Source organism: Spermophilus citellus (genome assembly GCF_964194105.1).
Source record: "Spermophilus citellus genome assembly, chromosome: 9".
NCBI lineage: Eukaryota > Metazoa > Chordata > Mammalia > Rodentia > Sciuridae > Spermophilus > Spermophilus citellus.
This window is the reverse complement of record NC_138191.1, coordinates 18,104,369-18,127,034: the sequence shown is the minus strand read 5'-3', so window position 1 is coordinate 18,127,034 and position 22,666 is coordinate 18,104,369. Positions and strand designations below refer to the sequence as shown.

General features: G+C 42.1%; 1 protein-coding gene across 1 annotated transcript in view; it reads left to right on the top strand.

Moving 5' to 3' along the window:
- Positions 1–22,666, top strand: part of CD101 (CD101 molecule) — a 41,148-nt gene that overhangs the window by 4,009 nt on the left and 14,473 nt on the right. Inside the window, exons 2-5 of the mRNA XM_081309027.1 lie at positions 5,983–6,363; positions 7,782–8,198; positions 9,732–10,118; positions 22,039–22,416. Coding sequence (XP_081165153.1) covers positions 5,983–6,363; positions 7,782–8,198; positions 9,732–10,118; positions 22,039–22,416 — 1,563 coding nt within the window. The remainder of the gene's footprint in view (positions 1–5,982; positions 6,364–7,781; positions 8,199–9,731; positions 10,119–22,038; positions 22,417–22,666) is intronic.

Here is a 22,666-nt window from a genome sequence, read left to right as displayed (position 1 = left end):
GTGTCCTGGCTGCCCTCCAGCCTCCTACTATTCCCAAACCTCCTGTAGGTTTTAGCCCTCATCCCATCTTCTAAGAAGAGACTCTCCAGGATTCTCTCCTGCACCTTCTTCCTTATATTTCATAACATGTCTCAATACGTACATGGAACTGACCTGACCTTTACCTGTTGCTCAGAACTCTCTCTAGTTGCAAACGGGATTTACAGAAGGCAGTGAAAACACAACGGACACAGCCTTGTCTACCACGCGGCCTGCGCAGTGGTTTCATTAATGAGGTTCTAGGCATAAAGTTAGTTAGAAGAGATCGAAATAAAACACACAGACTCAGTTACCTTATTTCTATTGCTAGGTCCGAGATGGCTCCCCTCTCCGGTTCCCACCTCTAGCCGCCCAGCAGGGCAGCGAGGATTACTCAGGGCTAGCAGGAGAGAGAGCAAACACGCCTGGGAGTAGCCTTTTATTTGGGGAACAAGAGATTCAGGGGAGAATTCCATCCAATGAAGGTTGAGGGGGGGCTGCACTCCAAGGTCAGGGTCAGTGATTGGGTCCCCGGGGTCAGTGGTCAGGCACACCCCCACACGGATGGGCTCTCTCATCAGGAAAGGGTCGGGAAAGCTTCGACACAGCCAAAGCGCCTCAGGCCCTTAACGGGAGTCACCCAATCACGTGTCAGAATGGCTCCCCACAGCCTTGGCTTGTGCTTCAATTGCTTCAAGATGTTTCACGGAGAAAGGTCTGGGTTCAAATTTGACTCGACCACTTATGCATTTTGTTTTGTTTTTCACTACGACTTTTTCAAAAAATGTATTTCCTAGATGAAGGATAAACTCCTAGTCTTATTAGTCAAGTTCCTCCAGAATATAACCTGATCAATGTTTCCGGTCATTATTCCCTGGTCCTTCCACTCATATTCTATAATATAACCAAACTAGACCATCACAATTAGTTGTTGTTTTTTTTTTTTTAAATCCATACCTTTTCTCTGTTCTTGCTTATGCCAGTTCATCTTCTGGAATATTTTAGCCCCATGATCTTGCTCACTTATGAGTTTTGTCATGACTAACTATGGGGACACCACAGAGTTTCGGAAAGGATTAAATGACAAATGTTTTCAATAGGTTGAGTAGACTTTAAATTAAAATACACACACATTCACACTTTCCAAATATTATTTCCAAATGTTTGCTAGATATCCTTCCTATTTATTCCATGGCACTCAACTTTTGGATTTCCAAAAATTACATACATTATCTTCTCCCTCACACTTGAACATACAATAGCAACAATAGTAACTCTTCTTGATGTCCTTAGTTCTGATGAGTACCATTATTTTCCCAATCTTATAAAACCCAATGCCTTTGATTTCTTCTTACTTCCCACCCCTCTACTAACCCTGATATTTCTTTTCTTTTTTAAAAAAATATTTTTAATGGATCTTTTATTTTATTAATTTATTTATCTGTGGTGCCAAGGATTGAACCCAGGGCCTCACACATGCCAGGCAAGTGCTCTACCACTGAGCCACAACCCCAACCCCTAACCTTGCTATTTCTGAGCTTCCAAAACACTGAAAACTCTGTAGATTTCATCTCCTCACTAACTATATAGTTAGTCCCTTTCGTTTCATCCCTGTACCTTTGTCACCTCTTTCCTGGGCTCTAACTCTCATCATTCTCCACACAAGTAACAGGTTAATTTTTCTGAGACTTTCCAAACACTTTCAGTGGATTCCCCCTTTGAATTCCCCTCATGAATCAAGTCCAGACTTTTAAACATGAGAGTCAATTCCTTCATGCTCTGGATCCAAAATTCCTAGCCAGTCTTACTCCTTCCTATTAACCTTAATGCAACTCTCCCCGCTCCAGTTGATTGCTTCTTATTGTCTGAAAAAGTCTTTTTTTTTTATTCCTACATATCATCTTGTCATAAAATCTCTTTCCCCTAAAAAGCCCCTATCTCCTCCTGACTTTGTTAATCTTTCCAATTCTTCAAAGTCATTTCTAATGCCATATCTTCCATAAGCCTCATCTACTGCCCTCCCCTAAAAAAATGTGATCTGCTTTCTTCAAATTTCTCAAAGTCCTTTTATTAATGTCTTTCTCAAAGAGAGATGACTTCCACCCTGCTTGACTAGATTACACAGTCTAGAAGTCAGAGACTGTTCCAAACTCATCTTCATTTCTTAGCCTCTCGGGCATCAGAAATACTATAAGCGGTTGAATAAATATGTATCGAATTGGCAAAGAAAGCAGTAGAAGCTGGTTTTCACAAAAAAAGTTCTCCAAATGTGGTACTCATTTCACTGATAAGTGATGGAAAATGTTGGACAAGTATTGCCTGGACACCAAAACTGACATCATTTTCCAGAAACATGCCCTGATATAAACAGGTTAGCGGTACCTTAAAACCCACATTTAAAAAAAATATATATGTTTAATGGTAAAATATATAAGAAAAGGTTAATAAGACATAAACATGCAGTTTAGCAAAATAAAAAGTAAAACCAGTGTAATCACAACCTAGGTCAAGAAATAGAACACTGTCAGGACCCTGGAATTCCCACCCATCTTGCTCTGCTTCCCACCAGATCACAATCCTTCCCTGCACAATCACTTTCCTGATTCTCATGATAACCACCTCCTAGCTTTTCTTAAAAAGCAATTTTAGGACTGGGGCTGTAGCTCAGTGGTAGGGTGCTTGCCTTGCATGCGTGAGGCACTGGGTTTGATCCTCAGCACCACATAAAAATTAAACAAATAAAATAAAGGCATTTTAAAAAAAAGAAGATTCGTTTTTAAAAAAAAGCAATTTTAACCCTTATATGCATCACTAAAAAATACAATGTGGTTTTGCTTGCTTTTAAACTTTGTAATAAACAGTAGACTCAGTCTGTATGTGACAAAAAGGTTCAAAAGTATCTTGCATCTTTAATCAAATATAGTCATTCATGTTATGTCAAATAGCTATCATTCATTAATTTTTATTTCTGTGTAATATTCCATTTTATGAGTGTGCCATAGTGTGTCCATTCTGTTGATGGACATAACCATAGTCCCTTTGCTTGAGGCTAAAATGAACAGTGTGGGTATAAATATTCTCTTACATGAGGCTTAATGAAGAGTGCACACATTTCTCTAAGATGACATTGCTAAAAATGTTTTAAATTGCCTCTGCAGTGTATCTTTTTGGTAAGGAATAATTTAAATTTTTCTCAAGTGGTCTAATTCTTATTTCTAGGTATTACAAAAAGTACAATATAAATATACCACATTAATTGGGATTCATGAATAGATTAGTGTATTTTCAATGATTACCGGCAATGTGTATGGTTAGTTAGTTGACTGGTTGTGTGTGGTTAGCTTGTTCACCAGTTTCAGATTGAGCATACACATAGTTTTTAGATGACTATGTCAGGTGACCACTTATACTTTCTGCCCATTTTATGTTTTGTAGGTCCCTTATATCCCTTAGGGTTGCTTCCATTTCATCTAAAATTCTTATACTTAGCCTTTTCACGGACTCTGTAATGTCGTTTTTCCTTTCCTTCACTTTTCCCCCTGTTGGAAGTCACCCTGGGTCCAAAGACTAACTTCCCCATCCCCTGAGAAGAGCCATCCAATGGTGAGCCCTGCTGGCTCACCTGATCCTTACCCACCAATCAGACTAGCCCTGCTGGCTCACCTGATCCTTACCCACCAATCAGACTAGCCCTGCTGGCTCACCTGATCCTTACCCACCAATCAGAAAGCACCCCATGCCAACTGTCAAACCATTAAACTCTCATAACTGTCAAACCACCCCCAGCTCTATAAATATGCAGAGCTGTTCCTCAATAAACGGGCATTTTCTCCAACGATGAGCCTTGTTCGTTCTTTCACCCCCCAATGTCGTCTCCTTTACTCTTTGTGGAGGCACAAAACCAGCAGATGTTCTGCTTCTTGTGAATTCTCTTCTTTTTAAGAACTCTCTATTCTGGGTTGGGGATGTGGCTCAGGGGTAGAGCACTTGCCTAGCATGTATAAGGCCCGAGGTCTGATCCCCAGCATGGGGAGGGGGGGACCTTCTATACCTCTATTAACTCCATGCTACCAGCCATGGCTCCCTTTTGGACCCTTCTGATGCTTTCCACCTTGTTTTCCCCCATCCACTGAACCCTGACCCTAATGAAAGATCTAGCCCACCCTGGTGGCCCCTTTGTCACTGGTCTGTGTTCTTTCTGAAACACAAAAGGAATTGGTCCTTTAATACTAATCATTAATAAAACATACTGGGTGATTTCTGCAAAATGCTAGATTTCAATTTTTTTTCTAACAAAGTGCTACCATTTAATCCCATTTTCCCCTTTAGACCTAATATTTAAGATTTGTTTCAGTAGAAAACATTCCACAGTGGTCCCAGTTGAAAACTTTTAGTGAGAAAAGAACTAAAATAAATTCCGATCCCAAATCACACTGGACTTTATAGTCATCCATTATGAAGCTTTTCAGTAAAACTACAGTGACTCTCCAGGGACTTAAAAAAACAAAACAAAACTGCAGTGTAGAAGGGAAGTACTACTGCCATTTCACTTTAGATACTAATTTTAGCCCACCTTGCATAAGATCTGACTAAGAACTATAAATATTTTCAACCAACCAATAGGAAAATGCCCGTGCCAGAGCCACAGACTTTGCCTCTCCAACAACCACTTCTGTGGGAATAACAGATAACCCTGGAATTTGAGGTTTGATGACCTACATGCTGATTGTCCTATAAAATAATATAAAAGTCACCAGATGCCCTTCAAGAGATGAATGGATTAAAAAATGTGGCATCTATACACAATGGAGTACTATGCAGCAATAAAAAATGACAAAATCATAGAATTTGCAGGGAAATGGATGGCACTAGAGCAGATTATGCTTAGTGAAGCTAGCCAATCCCTAAAAAACAAATACCAAATGTCTTCTTTGATATAATGAGAGCAACTATGAACAGAGCAGGGAGAAAGAGCAGGAAGAAAAGATTAACATTAAACAGAGACATGAGATGGGAGGGAAAGGGAGAGAAAAGGGAAATTGCATGGAAATGAAGGGAGACCCTCATTGCTATACAAAATTACATATAAGAGGTTGTGAGGGGAATGGAAAAATAAACAAGGAGAGAAATGAATTACAGTAGATGGGGTAGAGAGAGAAGATGGGAGGGGAGGGGAGGGGGGATAGTAGGGGATAGGAAAGGTAGCAGAATACAACAATTACTAATAGGGCATTATGTAAAATTGTGGATGTGTAACCGACGTGATTCTGCAATCTGCATTTGGGGTAAAATTGGGAGTTCATAACCCACTTCAATCTAATGTACGAAATATGATATGTCAAGAGCTTTGTAATGTTGTGAACAACCAATAAAAAAAATAAAATTAAAAAAAATAAAAGTCAATTATCATACACTGATTGCATTTACATTAAAATGAGTGCACTTAGGTAAGCTGAATTTTTTTATAGATGTGGCCATGTTACAAGGATAAAGCTGAACTTTTTATTTATTTATTTATTTTGGTACCAGGGATTGAAACCTGGAGTGTTTAACCACTGAGAAACATCTGCAATCCTTTTTTATTTTTTATTTTGAGACAGGGTCTTGCTAAGTTGCTTAGAGTCTCACTAAGCTGCTGAGGCTGGCTTTGAACTTGTGATCCTCCTGCCTCAGCCTGCCAAATCGCTGGGATTATAGGCATGCCACACCGTGCCCAGCAAAGCTAAACTTTGTAAAAAGACTAGAAATGACTATGGAAGTTAAAGTTATAAAAGAACAATTAACTCATTAAGTTATTCCACTGCTGCTCAGCCTGAAGAAGGTGGTGAACATTCAAGCTGATTATTGCTAATAACCTGCAATCTCATTTACCAGAATTGTAATAAAGAGAACTACATAATGGGGTACGTTGGGAACCAGAGCACTAATCTATTTTTATTCCCCGTTCTTTCTCCTACTTGCAAGCTAAGCTCAGCGTCGGCCAGAGGGAAGTAACCGTTCAAAAAGGACCGCTGTATAGAGCTGCAGGTTACCCAGTCAGCATTGGCTGCAGTGTCACTGGCCATCAGGGACCTTCCCTGCAGCATTTCCAGTGGTCTGTTTACCTGCTGACAGCCCCGACCAGGGAAGTCCAGATCATTAGCACCAATGATGACACCTTCTCTTACGCAATGTACGCTCAGCGGGTACGAAACAAGGACATCTATGTGGAGAGGTTGCAGGACAACTCAGTCCTGTTGCACATCTCAAAGCTCCAGATGAAGGATGCTGGCGAGTATGAGTGTCACACTCCAAACACTGATGGAAAATACTATGGAAGTTACAGTGCGAAGACCAACCTAACTGGTAAGCTGTTTGTCCACTTCTGCTAGCCAGCCCCTGAGAAGCCAGTCTTCGCCACCACAAGGCCTTGCAATGTGACAGACTTTATTTTGTTCTGTTTGCTTTGGGAAAAAAAGTTCCCACCCTCAGATAGTTTGGAGATTTGTTGCAAATAGGTATCTCTTATTCTTAAAAATCATCAATTCAGTTTTCCCAGTCTTCTGTGCCATGAAGATTTAGACAGTACAAGGCCTTCCTGAAGCCTCACCCATAGGTATACATAGGTTAGTAACAGCAACAGCATTCCACAAATCTTTGAGGGTTCCCCACCCCATGTTATCTCTTCTTGGAGGTAGAACAGTAAATTGGTAAGAGATCTGGTATTAATATCACAGGTGATCTGTCCATAGCTTGGAAATGATTATTCCCAAATGACTATTCTCCAACACATTCACCCATGGGAGAGGATCCTCGAAACCTTTGCCTGAAATACCAGCACCTTTTTATATATATTTTAAAGTTGTTGATGGACCTTTATTTTATTTATTTATATGTGGTGCCGAGAATCGAACCCAGCGCCTCACACATACCAGGCAAGTGCGCTACCACTGAGCCACAACTCCAGCCCAATACCAGCACCTTTTTAGCTTAGCAAACACCTACATTTACTTCAGGAGGCAGTGTTATTACCTCTTCCATGGCACCATGTAGTGGGCACTCAGGCAGTGCCCCCTCTGTCATGCCTCTCCATGCTCAATTCACACCACTGTCTTTACTACTCACCCAGGTATGGTAAGGCAACTAGCTCTGTGTACCTACCTTTCCCACCACATTCTGAGCTTCTCAAAAAGAGAATGCTCATCTCAGCTCCTACCACAATGCTTGCATCGAGTAAGATGCTCAACCATATTAAATGACTCAGTCTAAGAGTTGCCTTCACGTGAGTTTCCGCTGTTCAATTTCATTTGAGGAAGAAAAAAATGGTAGGGTAGTAGGAGAGTTACAGAAACTTAGATAAGGATTGCCTTTTAGCTGTGAATGGTAACTCATAGCAGAGATTTCAGAATTTTTATTTCACAAGAAGCAGATTAAGGCCCATAGAAATATTGGGTTGTGCCCAAGTTCATGTAGTTAGTTAGATGGACAATCAGGGTCAAAATCTAGGTCTGGTAGCTATCGGTTGGTTTTCCCCTATAAGCTTTCTGTGTGGAGTAGCTAAATTGGTTATAGCTTATGCTAATGACACAAAGCCAGGGCCCATACGGCACTGAGATATTTGCTTTGTCAAGTTCCATAGAAACACAAATGCCAATGTTCCCATTGGCAAGAGGGAAAGCCTAGGGCCAGGAAGAAACCAACCCAGAAGATGCACCCTCTCCACCTACAGAGGCTAATTGGACAAGTATGGGTGCATCAGGTTATCATCATTCCTTTGTTTCTAGTCATTCCAGATACCCTCTCTGCCACCATGAGTTCCCAGACTCTCAGTAAGGAGGAAGGTGAGCCTCTAGAACTTACCTGTGAGGCATCCAAAGCCACAGCTCAACATACTCATCTCTCCATCACCTGGTACCTGATGCAGGAAGGAGGAAGGAGCCAAGCCACCAGCATTATTTCTCTCTCCAGAGATTTTGTATTGACCCCTGGGCCCTCATATGCAAAGAGGTTTGCAGCTGGTGATGTGCGGCTCGACAAGCTTGGGACTGCCACCTTCAGACTGTCCATAGGCCATCTCCAGCCCTCAGATCAAGGCAAACTGTTCTGTGAAGCAGCCGAGTGGATCCAAGATCCAGATGAAACCTGGACATTCATCACGAAAAAGGAGACAGATCAAACAACTCTGAGGGTCCAGCCAGCAGGTAATTATCATCTTGGGAAATACGTGAATTCACTAGGACTGAGTATTTATCGAACAACTTTCTATTTTTTTTTTAATCTTAGGTAGACTGTTAATTGCTTAGCTAGAAAATTTGAACCTTTTTTTGTTTTTGTCATCTAGGCAGCATAACTAAAAAGAAGGATGCTCATTTTGGCTTTGTTCATAGGAGATTCTATATGGGACAAGGCATGTTACATGGTTAGATTGAGCCAGGCATGGTGCCACATGCCTGTAATCCCAGTGACTTGGGAGGCTAAGGCAGGAGGATCACAAGTTGAGGCCAGCCTGAGCAACTTAGTGAGGCCACCCTGTCTCAAACTGAAAAATAAAAAAGGCTGGGAATGTAGCTCAATGCTAGAGTGCTCCTGAGTTCCAACTCTAGTACCCACTCCCCCAAAAAATATCCCATAAAAGTTAGATTGATTCCACAAGATAGCCATGGTTTCGGTACCATTTTTGCCAGGCACTTTGTAAGCACGTTATCTACATTATTTAACTGAGTCCTACAATTCACCCTATGAGGTAAGGAGTCCACTCCCGTTTTAAAAATGAGAAAACTGAAGCCAATGCTAATGCTTCTCTGAGGTCACCCAGCTGGTTAGCACAGGGGCTGGCATTCAAAGGCAAACTAGTCTCTCTCCAAAGCCCACCCTCCACCAAGCTGGGCCTCAATGGTGTTCCAGTTTCCAGCAGGACATCTTGTCTCTGTCGGTGCTAAAATTTCCTTCCACTTGAACCCCTGTCCATGTTGGAATGACACCACGCCTCATGATCCATTGACATTTTTTGTCAAAGTAGGCAGAAGAAACTTGTCTGTTTTCTGGTCTTTCTGTGGAGGCTTTGAGCCAATAGAAGGGAGTTGCTAAAAGCATATATATCCATTGCTGAAAGTACTGATCCAGTGGTGGGTCATTGAAGTGCTCTTTCTTTTTTAAGAAGCATATTATTCCCTTCCGTTATAAAATGGTCCTGTTGGCCTCAGGTATCTCAGTGAGTCCTGTGGAACCGCATCATTTACACTTTCAACTTAGGAAAATTCCACTGGATATTCCAGACCAAAAAAAAAAAAAGAGAGAAAGAAATAAGAGCTGGGGTGTAGCTCAGTGGTAGTGTGCATACTCAGCATGCATGAGGCCCTGGGTTCAATCCCCAGTGCCCAAATGAAAAGAGGGAGTGAGAGAGAAAGACATCATCATTTACAATAATCCCACATATCAAAACGATTTTATTTTTTTTAATTTAAAATGCATACTTAACTGTATACTTTATATATCTGTGCATACTTCTTGCTTCCTAGGATTGCATTCAGAAAATCATGTATGCTGTTTTGTTTGTTTGTTTTGGTTTGGTTTTTTCCTGACTTAAGGAATAGTCATGGAGCTTACCTGAACTATAGAGCTGAACCACCACATAAAATGCAGTCTCCGTGGTCTCTGTACTGGGGTCTCACCTCTGGTTCAGACAGGACAGATGCAGTGGGCCTTCTAAACACCTGCCTTGCTTTTGTTGGCAGGGAGAGATTTTAAAGTCAGCATTACAACTGAGAGCACGTCTGCCGAAGGGAAGCCCTTGGAGCTGGTCTGCCTGGTGGTGGGCAGTGTGTGGGATCCACAGCTTCAGGGCTTTTGGTTCCTCAATGGGACTGAAATCGCCAGCATTGATGCCAGTGGAGTCCTGGACCTGAGGATGGGCTACAAAGACAGAGCGAGTCACGGACAGCTCCAGGTTTCCAAGATGAACCCGAAGGCTTTCTCTCTCAAGATCTTCTCTGCGGGCCCAGAGGATGAAGGCGACTACAGTTGTGCAGTGGCAGAGGTGGTGAGAGCTCGGCCGGGCTTCTGGCAGGTGCTTCAGAAGGAACAGTCACCAGTCAGCCACGTGCGCCTGAGGGAGCCAGCAGGTATGTGAAGTCGGGACTGGGCAGACCCCCCACTTCCTGGGCACAGTGGAGGTCTTCCCTTAGAGTGGGGTGCCAATCAGACCATGCTGGAGGTGGAGTGGAGGGGAAAAAAGGAAACAGGAAATCTCTGGATCCCATTTCTGAGCCATTACGTGGGCCCTGACTATGGACACACTTCTTTATTTCTCGAAATCTCAGCTTCTTCCTCTGTAAAATGATGGCACACACAATTACATGGTCAAGTCCCTTCTGGCTGCTTTAGACTCTTTGATTCTATTTCTTTTCCATCTGTTCTTTTTTCTTTGATGGTACTGGAGATTCAGCCCAGGGTCTCATGCATGCTAGGCAAGTGCTCTACCACTGAGCTACATCCCCAGGTCTTTTGAAAGTTTATTTTTAGACAGGGTCTAACTAAGTTGCCCAAGTTGGTCTTGATGCTTGTGATCCTCCTGCCTCCTGCCTCAGGTTCCCAAATAGCTAGTTGTATAGGCATGCACCAGTATGCCTGACTTGTTAGGGCTCATTTTTATAATTGAGTTTCTCTTGAAAACCTGTATTAATGAAGCCCTCTATCTTTGTGTGTACTTGTGTGTGCGTGGCGGGGGAGGGGGCGGAGATGAGTGGGCTGTGGCTCAGTGGTGGAGCGCTTGCCTAGCATGTGTGAGGCACTGGGTTTGATTCTCAGCACCACATATAAATAAAAAATTAAAGAAAGTTTCATCCAAAACTAAATAATAATAATAATAATAATAATAATAATAATAATAATAATAATAAAAGAGTAAAGGGCTAGCTACACTTTGTCCCTCTTTCTTGGGAATAAACAACCACATTAACTGACCTTGAGTCTGGGCTGATATCTTTCAGGGGCCTTCTGTTAGTCCCCTGTTACAGGAACCTGCTGTGGAGAATCATATTTACTCATGATTCTGACTCACTTGAGAAATGAAGAGGAAAATGAGGGCGTCAGTCTCAGTTCCCTGCCCTTTGGTGTTGTGTGGTGAGATGTCTGAGTGTCTGGACGTGTGAAACAGGGAAAGCCACTGCCATTGATGTGATATGGTTTGTCCTATAAACCAGTGGTTCATGTGCTGAAAGTCTGGCCCCCTGTGTGGCAATGCTGAAGTAATGAAATCACGGGGAACACCCTTGTGAGCACATTGATGTTATTTTGGGAGAGTGGATTATTATAAAGTGAGGCCTCCCCATCCACTCCCCCCTTCTACTTCCCTTTCTGCTTCTCTGCTGTGCTCCGATGCAGCCAGAGGGCCCTTGCCAGGAAGCCAGCACCATGCTGATTGGACCTTCCAATTACCAGCTGACCTTGAGCACAATAAATCTATTTACTTTTTAAGTTACCCAGCCTCAGGTATTTTGTTAAAGCAACACAAAACAAACTAACATAGCCACTCAGTTTGCTTTTGCTTTGTAAAGTTTGGCTGACCTTAAACATGTTTGAATAATCAGCGTTCTTTGTGTGGAGTGAAAACAGACAAATTCACAACTGATTTTAGGATTCTCTGGGCTGAGTGTTAAATTCAAAGTCTAGAAAGAATAATTGCCAAAAAGCAAAACAAAATTAAAAAAAAATTTAAAGAATGAAACTAAGGATAAAGCTATTCTTGCTGCACTTGCTCATTAGAGGCATTTCCAAGGATAGATAAATTTCCCTTTTGTGTTCTTCTCCATCTCCCCACTGGCTAGGAATGAAGATGCACAAACTCCAGTCTGGAGTGATAGGCCAGGAAGGGTGCTGGTGTCGTTTTCACTCTAAACATTTGGTCTCACTTTCTAGGATGCAGAAAAACAATGTAGGCAGGTTTATATATTCACACAGAGCTAAATCTCTCCTTTGTGTTTCTCAACCTCCCTGGAACATATCAGCAACCTTTCTTAAGCCCAGTATATGGGAATTTGTGCCAAAAAGATCCAAAAGTGTGCTTCGTGGTCTGCAGCTCATAATCCTATCAGTGGGGTTATCTTCCAAAGCTAAAAATAATTCTTTGCATAGACTGGAGTCCAAGCTGGGCCTAATGTGTAGCGATAGGAAAACTTATTAGCATATTTATTAAGGATCTTATTTAACATTCTGTTTTGAAAGTCAAACCATTGTTTGAAGTATGAGCAGAGTTTTATCATTCTATGAATATTTTAAACAGAAGGGGGCATCCACTATCACTGTGAATGTGTAACTTACACACACTTAGTGAATTTATTGTTTCTTCTTATAAGGCACTAATTACCACAATGAATTAAAAAAACTTAATTAAAAAAAGTGATGTTAGTTTAATCTAGTCATATTGGTTATGTTAAAGTGACGAGAGTATGAGAAATAATTTCCCCTCTAATTTCTAAATTTCTATTGTGAGTCACTGAATCATTTTTATATTGAAAAAAATTTAAAGCATAATCATACCTCCAATATCCAAAATTTAGAAGCAGGTTTGTCATTATTTTTTTAACCTATTTATGGACACTAACCTTCTTTTTGCCTTTATAACTTATGCATATGTGTTCATAAAACAGCTAAAGACTGAAGTCCTTCCTCCACAGGGAAAAGCAATTTGCAGATTCATTTAGTTCCTCCTTAGATGTCTAATATGCTAATTCTATTTTGTTTTTCTTTTTTGCTTTGAACTACCTCTGCTTTTGCCAGTGCCTCTTATTAAACACTAAAGCAAATAGCTAAACTTTACCAAGTACTTTCCCTAGCCAGCTGGCCTCAGCCCTCTATGTATACCCTTTGCTCAATCTTCTCAAGATGCAATAAGGTGGGTGCTATTACTACTCTCATTTCTTTTTTTTTTTTTTTTTTTGGAAGGGTCAGCTGAGCAGGCTTTATTTAAGCAAGAAGAGATAGAATTCCTATTTTTACCCCAAATACAGATTGCAGAATCACATCGGTTACACATCCACATTTTTACATACTGCCATATTAGTGACTGTTGTATTCTGCTACCTTTCCTATCCTCTACTATCCCCCCTCCCCTCCCCTCCCATCTTCTCTCTCTACCCCATCTACTATAATTCATTTCCCTCCTTGTTTATTATCCCATTCCCCTCACAACCTCTTATATGTAATTTTGTATAACAATGAGGGTCTCCCTCCATTTCCATGCAATTTCCCTTTTCTCTCCCTTTCCCTCCCACCTGATGTCTCTGTTTAATGTTAATCATTTCTTCCTGCTCTTCCTCCCTGCTCTGTTCTTAGTTGCTCTCATTATATCAAAGAAGACATTTGGTATTTGTTTTTTAGGGATTGGCTAGCTTCACTAAGCATAATCTGCTCTAATGCCATCCATTTCCCTGCAAATTCCATGATTTTGTCATTTTTTAGTGCTGCGTAATACTCCATGGTGTATAAATGCCACATTTTTTTATCCATTCATCTATTGAAGGGCATCTGGGTTGGTTCCACAGTCTAGCTATTGTGAATTGTGCTGCTATGAACACTGATGTGGCAGTATCCCTGTAGTATGCTCTTTTTAAGGTCTTCAGGGAATAGTCCGAGAAGGGCAATAGCTGGGTCAATGGTGGTTCCATTCCCAGCTTTCCCAGGAATCTCCATACTGCTTTCCAAATTGGCCACACCAGTTTGCAGTCCCACCAGCAATGTACAAGAGTACCCTTTTCCCCACATCCTCGACAGCACTTGTTGTTGTTTGACTTCATAGTGGCTGCCAATCTTACTGGGGTGAGATGGTATCTTAGGGTGGTTTTGATTTGCATTTCCTTGACTGCTAGAGATGGTGAGCATTTTTTCATGTACTTGTTTTTTTTTTTTTAATTATTTTATTGTTGGTTGTTCAAAACATTACATAGTTCTTATTATACCATATTTCACAGATTGATTCAAGTGGGTTATGAACTCCCATTTTTACCCCGTATACAGATTGCTGTGTCACATCAGTTACATTTCCATTGATTTACAAATTGCCTTTCTAGTGACTGATGTATTCTGCTGTCTATCCCATTCTCCACTGTCCCCTCACCCCTCCCCTCCCCTCCCCTCCCCTACTCTCTCTCCGTCCCATCTACTATAAATCGTTTCTTCCACTTATATAATTTTTCTCCTACTCCTCCTTTCCTCTTATATGTAATTGTGTATAACCCTGAGGCTCACCTTCCAGTTCCATGCAATTTCCCTTAACTCTCACTTTCCCTCCCGCCTATCATCCCTGTTTAATGTTATTCTTCTTCTCCAGCTCTTCGTCTCTACCCTGTCCTTGGTTACTCCCCTTATATCAAAGAAGACATTTCACATTTGTTTTTTAAGGATTGGCTAGCTTCACTTAGCATAATCTGCTCTAATGCCATCCATTTCCCTCCAAATTCTATGATTTTGTCATTTCTTATTGCAGAGTAATACTCCATTGTGTATAAATGCCACATTTTTTTAATCCATTCATCTATTGAAGGGCTTCTAGGTTGGTTCCACAATCTTGCTATCGTGAATTGTGCTGCTATGAACATCGATATAGCAGTGTCCCTGTAGCATGCTCTTGTTAGGTCTTTAGGGAATAGACCGAGGAGGGGAATAGCTGGGTCAAATGGTGGTTCCATTCCCAACTTTCCAAGAAATCTCCATACTGCTTTCCAAATTGGCTGCACAATTTTGCAGTCCCACCAACAATGAACAAGTGTACCCATTTCCCCGCATCCTCGCCAGCACTTGTTGTTGTTGGATTTCTTAATGGCTGCCAATCTTACTGGAGTGAGATGGTATCTTAGGGTGGTTTTGATTTGCATTTCTCTGACTGCTAGCAATGTTGAGCATTTTTTCATGTACTTGTTGAGTGATTGTATGTCCTCCTCTGAGAAGTGTCTGTTCAGGTCCTTGGCCCATTTGTTGATTGGGTTATTTGTTATCTTATTATCTAATTTTTTGAGTTCTTTGTATACTCTGGATATTAGGGCTCTATCTGAAGTGTGTGGGGTAAAGATTTGTTCCCAGGATGTAGGCTCCCTGTTTATCTCTCTTATTGTTTCTTTTGTTGAGAGAAAACTTCTTAGTTTGAGTAAGTCCCATTTGTTGATTCTGGTTGTTAACTCTTGCGCTATGGGTGTCCTATTGAGGAATTTGGGGCCTGACCCCACAGTATGTAGATCATAGCCGACTTTTTCTTCTATCAGACGCCGTGTCTCTGATTTAATATCGAGCTCCTTGATCCATTTTGAGTCAACTTTTGTGCATGGCGAGAGAAAGGGATTCAGTTTCATTTTGATGCAAATGGATTTCCAGTTTTCCCAGCACCATTTGTTGAAGATGCTATCCTTCCTCCATTGCATGCTTTTAGCCCCTTTATCAAATATAAGATAGTTGTAGTTTTGTGGATTGGTTACTGTGTCCTCTATTCTGTACCATTGGTCCACCCGCCTGTTTTGGTACTAATACCATGCTGTTTTTGTTACTATTGCTCTGTAGTATAGTTTGAAGTCTGGTATCGCTATACTGCCTGATTCACACTTCCTGCTTAGCATTGTTTTTGCTATTCTGGGTCTTTTATTATTCCATATGAATTTCCTGATTGTTTTATCTATTTCTACAAGAAATGCTGTTGGGATTTTGATTGGGATAGCATTGAACTTATAGAGAACTTTTGGTAATATCGCCATTTTGATGATGTTAGTTCTGCCTATCCATGAACAGGGTATATTTTTCCATCTTCTGAGGTCTTCTTCTATGTCTCTTTTTAGGGTTCTGTAGTTTTCATTGTATAGGTCTTTCACCTCTTTTGTTAGATTGATTCCCAGGTATTTTATTTTTTTGGGGGATATTGTGAATGGAGTAGTTGTCCTCATTTCTGTTTCAGAGGATTTGTCGCTGATATACAGGAATGCATTTGATTTATGCGTGTTGATTTTATATCCCGCCACTTTGCTGAATTCATTTATTAACTCTAATAGTTTCTTTGTAGACCCTTTTGGGTCTGTTAGGTATAGAATCATATCGTCTGCAAATAGTGATAATTTAAGTTCTTCTTTTCCTATTTTTATGCCTTTAATTTCTTTCGTCTGTCTAATTGCTTTGGCCAGTGTTTCGAGGACTATGTTGAACAGAAGTGGTGAGAGAGGGCATCCCTGTCTTGTACCAGATCTTAGAGGGAATGCCTTCAATTTTTCTCCATTCAGGATGATGCTGGCCTGTGGCTTATCATAGATTGCTTTAACAATGTTGAGGAATGATCCTATTATCCCTAATTTTTCTAGAGTTTTGAACATAAAGGGATGCTGTACTTTGTCGAATGCCTTTTCTGCATCTATCGAGATGATCATATGGTTCTTATTTTTAAGTCTATTGATGTGGTGAATAACATTTATTGATTTCCGTATATTGAACCAGCCTTGCATCCCAGGGATGAATCCTACTTGATCATGGTGTATAATTTTTTTGATATGTTTTTGAATCCGATTCGCCAGAATTTTATTGAGGATTTTTGCATCTAGGTTCATTAGAGATATTGGTCTGTAGTTTTCTTTCTTTGAAGTGTCTTTGTCTGGTTTAGGAATCAGGGTGAAGTTGGCCTCGTAGAATGTATTTGGAAGTTCTCCCTCTTTTTCTATTTCCTGAAATAACTTGAAAAGTATTGGTGTTAGTTCCTCTTTAAAGGTTTTGTAAAATTCTGCTGTATACCCATCCGGTCCTGGGCTTTTCTTAGTTGGTAGTCTTTTGATGGTTTCTTCTATTTCCTCTATTGTTATTGGTCTGTTTAGGTTGTCTATATCTTCCTGACTCAATCTGGGCAGATCATATGACTTAAGAAATTTATCGATGCCTTCACTATCTTCTATTTTATTGGAGTATAAGGATTCAAAGTAATTTCTGATTATCTTCTGTATTTCTGAAGTGTCTGTTGTGATATTGCCTTTTTCATCCCGTATGCTAGTAATTTGGGTTCTCTCTCTTCTTCTCTTCGTTAGCATGGCTAAGGGTCTGTCAATTTTATTTATTTTTTCAAAGAACCAACTTTTGGTTTTGTCAATTTTTTCAATTGTTTCTTTTGTTTCAATTTCATTAATTTCAGCTCTGATTTTAATTATTTCTTGCCTTCTACTTCTTTTGCTGTTATTTTGCTCTTCTTTTTCTAGGATTTTGAGATGAAGTATGAGATCATTTATTTGTTGGTTTTTTCTTTTTTTAAGGAATGAACTCCAAGCAATGAATTTTCCTCTTAGAACTGCTTTCAATGTGTCCCATAGATTCCGATATGTTGTGTCAGTGTTTTCATTTATCTCTAAGAATTTTTTAATTTCCTCCTTGATGTCTTCTATGACCCATTGGTCATTCAGTAACCTATTGTTCATTTTCCACGTGGTGCATGATTTTTCCTTCCTTCTTTTATCGTTGATTTTCAGTTTCATTCCATTATGATCAGATAGGATGCATGGTATTATTTCTACTCCTTTATATTGTCTAAGAGTTGCCCTGTGACATAATATATGATCTATTTTTGTGAAGGATCCATGTGCTGCTGAGAAAAATGTGTAACTACTTGATGTTGGGTGGTATATTCTATATATGTCAATTAAGTCTAGGTTGTTAATTGTGTTGTTGAGTTCTATAGTTTCCTTATTTAACTTTTGTTTGGAAGATCTGTCCAGTGGTGAGAGAGGTGTGTTGAAGTCTCCCATGATTATTGTATGGTGGTCTATTAGACTCTTGTACTTGAGAAGAGTTTGCTTGATGAACGTAGGTGCACCATTGTTTGGGGCATATATATTTATGATTGTTATGTCTTGTTGGTGTATGGTTCCCTTGAGCAGTATGCAGTGTCCCTCTTTATCCTTTTTGATTAATTTTGGCTTGAAATCTATTTTGTTTGATATGAGTATGGACACTCCTGCTTGTTTCCGCAGTCCATATGAGTGGAATGATTTTTCCCAGCCTTTCACCTTCAGTCTATGTATATCTTTTCCTATCAAATGCGTCTCCTGTAGGCAACATATTGTTGGATCTTGTTTTGTGATCCATTCGACTAGCCTGTGTCTCTTAATTGGTGAGTTTAAGCCATTAACATTTAGGGTTATTATTGAGATTAGGTTTGTTCCTCCAGTCATATTTGTTTATTTATGTTACTAAACCTGATTAGTTTTCCTCTTTGGTTACTTTCCCCCCTTTACTGTCCTATCTCCCACTGATGGTTTTCAATGTTATTTTCAGTTTCCTCTTCCTGTAATGTTTTGCCAAGGATTTTTTGAAGAGATGGTTTTCTAGCTGCGAATTCTTTTAACTTTTGTTTATCGTGAAAGGTTTTAATTTCATCTTCCATCCTGAAGCTTAATTTCGCCGGATACATGATTCTTGGTTGGAGCCCATTTTCTTTCAGTGTTTTAAATATGTTATTCCAGGATCTTCTAGCTTTCAGAGTCTGTGTTGAGAGATCAGCTGTTATCCTGATTGGTTTGCCCCTAAATGTAATCTGCTTTCTTTCTCTTGTAGCTTTTAAAATTCTCTCCTTATTCTGTATGTTGGGCATCTTCATTATAATGTGTCTAGGTGTGGATCTCTTATGATTTTGCACTTTTGGCGTCCTGTAGGCTTCTAGGATATGGGATTCTGTTTCATTCTTCAAGTCTGGGAAGTTTTCTCGTATTATTTCATTGAATAGATTGTTCATTCCTCTGGTTTGGAGCTCTGTGCCCTCCTGTATCCCAATGACTCTTAAGTTTGGCCTTTTAATGTTATCCCATATCTCTTGGATGTTCTGCTCATGGTTTCTTAGCAGTCTTGCTGAACTGTCTATGTTCTTCTCAAGTTGAAATACTTTGTCTTCATTGTCTGATGTTCTATCTTCTAAGTGATCTATTCTGCTGGTAGTATTGTCAATTGAGGTTTTAAGTTGGTTTATTGCTTCCTGCATTTCTAGGATTTCTATTTGTTTGTTCTTTATTACTTCTAGCTCCCTGTGAAATTGATCTTTTACTTCCTGGATTTGTTTCTGTAGTTCCTTGTCAATGTGATCTTTCATTGTCTGATTTTGCTGTCTCATGTCTTCCTTGAGAGTCCAGATCATCTGAAGCATGTATATCCTGAACTCTTTATCTGACATTCCATCTGTTGCAGCTATTACCTCTTCTAGGGTTGAGTTGACCTGCATTGCTTGTGGTCCTTTCTTTCCTTGTCTTTTCATGTTGCTTGCGTTTCTTTCTGCTTCGTGAAACTGTTGTGTTTTTGAAATTTTTTCCCCCTGTTTATTTTTGTTGCTCTTGTATATTTGGGATATCTCTCTTGTAGGGCGGGTAGTGGCTGTGATCCTCCTCTAATCAGGGTGATCTATATACTACGCTGGTTGGTTGTAGGTCTGCCCGCCCTGCGGGCACGGGTGGCTGCTCTACTCTGCCCCCACTCCAATTGCGGTGACGTTCCTACCACGTCCTCGGATCGTTGGTCCTGATCCGGACGTGGGCAGCAGCTCTTCTCCACCCCTACTCCAATTGATGTGACGTGTCTACCACGCTGGTCGGCCTCCAAGCCTGTTCCGCCGGTGGGTCTCAGATCTGCCCACCCTGCGGGCCTGGGCTGCAGTTCTGCTCAACCCCCACTCCCAGTGGGGGTACCTAACTGCCTCTCCAACGGGTCTCTGGGCTCCTTCTGGATGCTGGCGGCGGCTCTGTTCAACCCCCACTCCAACCAGTGTGACGTGACTGCCTCGATGCTACTCGTCCACCACACTGGCAGGCTGCCGAGCCTGTCCTGCCAGTGGGACGCAGGACTGCCTACCTTGCAGGGTCAGACGGCAGCTCTTCACGGCCTCTACTCCAAGTGGGTTGACTTGGCTACCCTGCCGTCGGGTCGCTGGTCCTGTTCCAGGCGTGGGCAGCTACTCTCCTCGGCCCCAGCTGCAGTTGGGGTGTGGCGATACCACACCGGCGGGACCCTTAGCCTGCTCTGGGCACAGGAGGCAGCTCCACTCTGCCCTCCAGGCCCCCGCAGTACCCAGCAGGACCCGGACCAAGAAGCAGTCCCTGTAGGATCCCCAACCCTGAGCCAGAGCCGCTTCGGGAGCCAGGAGCCGGTCTCTCCGATCCCCGCCACTTTCTGCTAGGAGCAGGCTCCTCAGGGCAACCGCCGCGGGTTCCCCAAACCCAGGCCAGAGCCGCCCCGGGAGCCCAAGCCTGGCCACACCAGACTCTTCCTGCTAGGTGCCCAAGCCTGGCCGCACCAAACTCTCCCTGCTCGGTGCACGCTCCGCTGGGAGCAGAGTCTAAGATGCACTTCCCGCGGGCTCTCCAGCTCCGGGTCAAAACTGTTCCAGGAGACAGAGTCCCGCTGCCCCTCGTCGCAAGTTTCACTTGTGGCTGGCCTCAGCTCGCGGTCCCCGCAGGCTCCGCGGCCCTGGGCTCAAGCAGCCACGAGGGCCAGAACCCAGCCTCTCCGATCCCTGCCACACTCTGCTCGGAGCAGGGTCCACAGAGGTACCCCAGCCTCAGGCCCAGGCGGCCCCCGCCCGGACCTGGCAGCTCCAACCTCTCCCAGCTCAGTGTAAGCTCAGACAGGGGCAGGGTCAAAGACACAGTCGCCGCGGGTTCCGTAGCCCCGGGCCAAGAAGGATCTCCCGCCCTGGGCCAAAGCAACCCGGGGAACTAGAATCTGGCCGCTCAAAGCCCGGCGCCCGCCTTGCCAGGGGTGAGGCCTGAAGAGTATTCTCCTCAGAGTTTCCAATCCCGAGCCTGAGCGATCTGTCTGCGCGACGCAGGCAAATACCAGCCTGGAATCACCTGTTCTGTAGTTGAATGAGCTGAGATCAGTAGAAAACAGGGATGATTGCGTCAGCTCTCCATGATGGCGGCTGCAGTTCTCCTGCGTGTTCCGACCGGTGTCGGGAAACGAACTGGACCGATTCTCTCCTGTATTTCAAAGCTGGAATTCAGCACTCAGCGCGGCTAGTGTGCCACTGGCAGGAGCCTGCAGAATCCGCTTCGCTGTATTCCCTCTCTGGTATCTCGCGGCTAATTAACTCGGGCGCGTCCCAGACTCCATCCACGGGGCGGTCCGCCGACCAAGTACTTACTACTCTCATTTCTATGGGAAAGAAAACTAAGGCTCAGAGAGGTCAAGTGTGTTGCCCAGGGTAATTCTGACTCCAGGGGTCTTGGTCTTAAACTTGGTGCCAGATGCTTAGGATGCAGGAGCTCCTGATGTATCCCTCATGTATCTCTGCATTGCCCACAAAGCAACCAGGATGAGACTTTACACAATAAGCAGTTGTTGAATCCAAGTCTGCATTTCTACACACCTTGAATTTCCCATTGGGGCGCTGGCCTTACATTTGTCATTTTACACCATAATTTGGACATAAGCAGGTTCCCCATTTACAACAGATGATACACACACACACACACACACACACACACACACACACATACACACATATGTATGCATATAATTTTCACCCAAGTAATTATTTTTATGACAGTATTATGAGCAGAGATCTAATTAACAATGTTTTGTTCTGTATAAGACACATCCTAAACTAATTAGGGCTGATTAGGGAAGGATACATAGCAAGAAAAAGATCATTTTGAATTCTGAAGGCTAAATTCTAAAAAACTAAAAATTTAAATGAGCACAGCTTCATTATTTTCAGGCTCATACACCCACCCTAATTAATCTAACAAAATATTATTGGATGTTTGCCCAACTACCTATTCTTTAGGAAAGGCTGATTTAACAAAATGATTTTTAAAATATGTGCAAACTAGAAATTGTTTGAGTGTAAGTAGATTCTCCTGGTAGTCATTCTGCTGATTTGTTTGCCTTTTTAAGGTTTAGCAGACATTTTTCCTGAAAGTGAAGAAACAGCCCAATCTGATTAGTCTCAAGCTAGTCAAGTCCTCAGTCATGAGATTTCACTGCATCTTTAGAAAATATTTTTATTTACTTGAAACACTTTTTTCTTCTCAAATCTGTAATCCACAGCAAGAAGCGTGGTCATATCTACCAGACAGCAAGCTGTGTGGGAAGGAGAGGCGCTTGCCCTTCTCTGCAAGGCCAGTGGGGTTGAGAGTCCTCTATCCGTGACCTGGTGGCACATCCCACAGGACCAGGCCCAGCCCAAGCTTGTGGCTGGCATGGCGCAGGATGGCACTGTGCAGTTGGGTGTCTCCTCTGGGGACCCCGGTTACCATGGCAACATGAGGCTGGCGAAGTTGGACTGGGCCACCTTCCAGCTGGAGATCACCTCCAGCACACTCTCGGACAGCGGTGTGTATGAGTGCAGAGTGTCCGAAGGGTCCCAGAACCAGGCCAGAGGTCGGCACTGGACACACAAGATTTCAGTCACCGTCAGATCTCTGAGTAAGTGCCCAAGAAACCCTTTTCTGAACTTGCACATCAGTCCCTTATTCTGAGGTGCAATCCAGTTGGGTATCATTCTGAACGCCCCAGGAAGCAAATGTGTACCTCAGGAACACAGAACACAGTCTCAGGCTACCAGGTCTGTCAGTTAACCTCTAAAATTTATTTATCTTTACAAGGATTATCTTTAGAGTGCAACTCATAAGTTGTTGTTCATGGTTAAAAAGAAAGTCCTATGATTTGGAGTCCA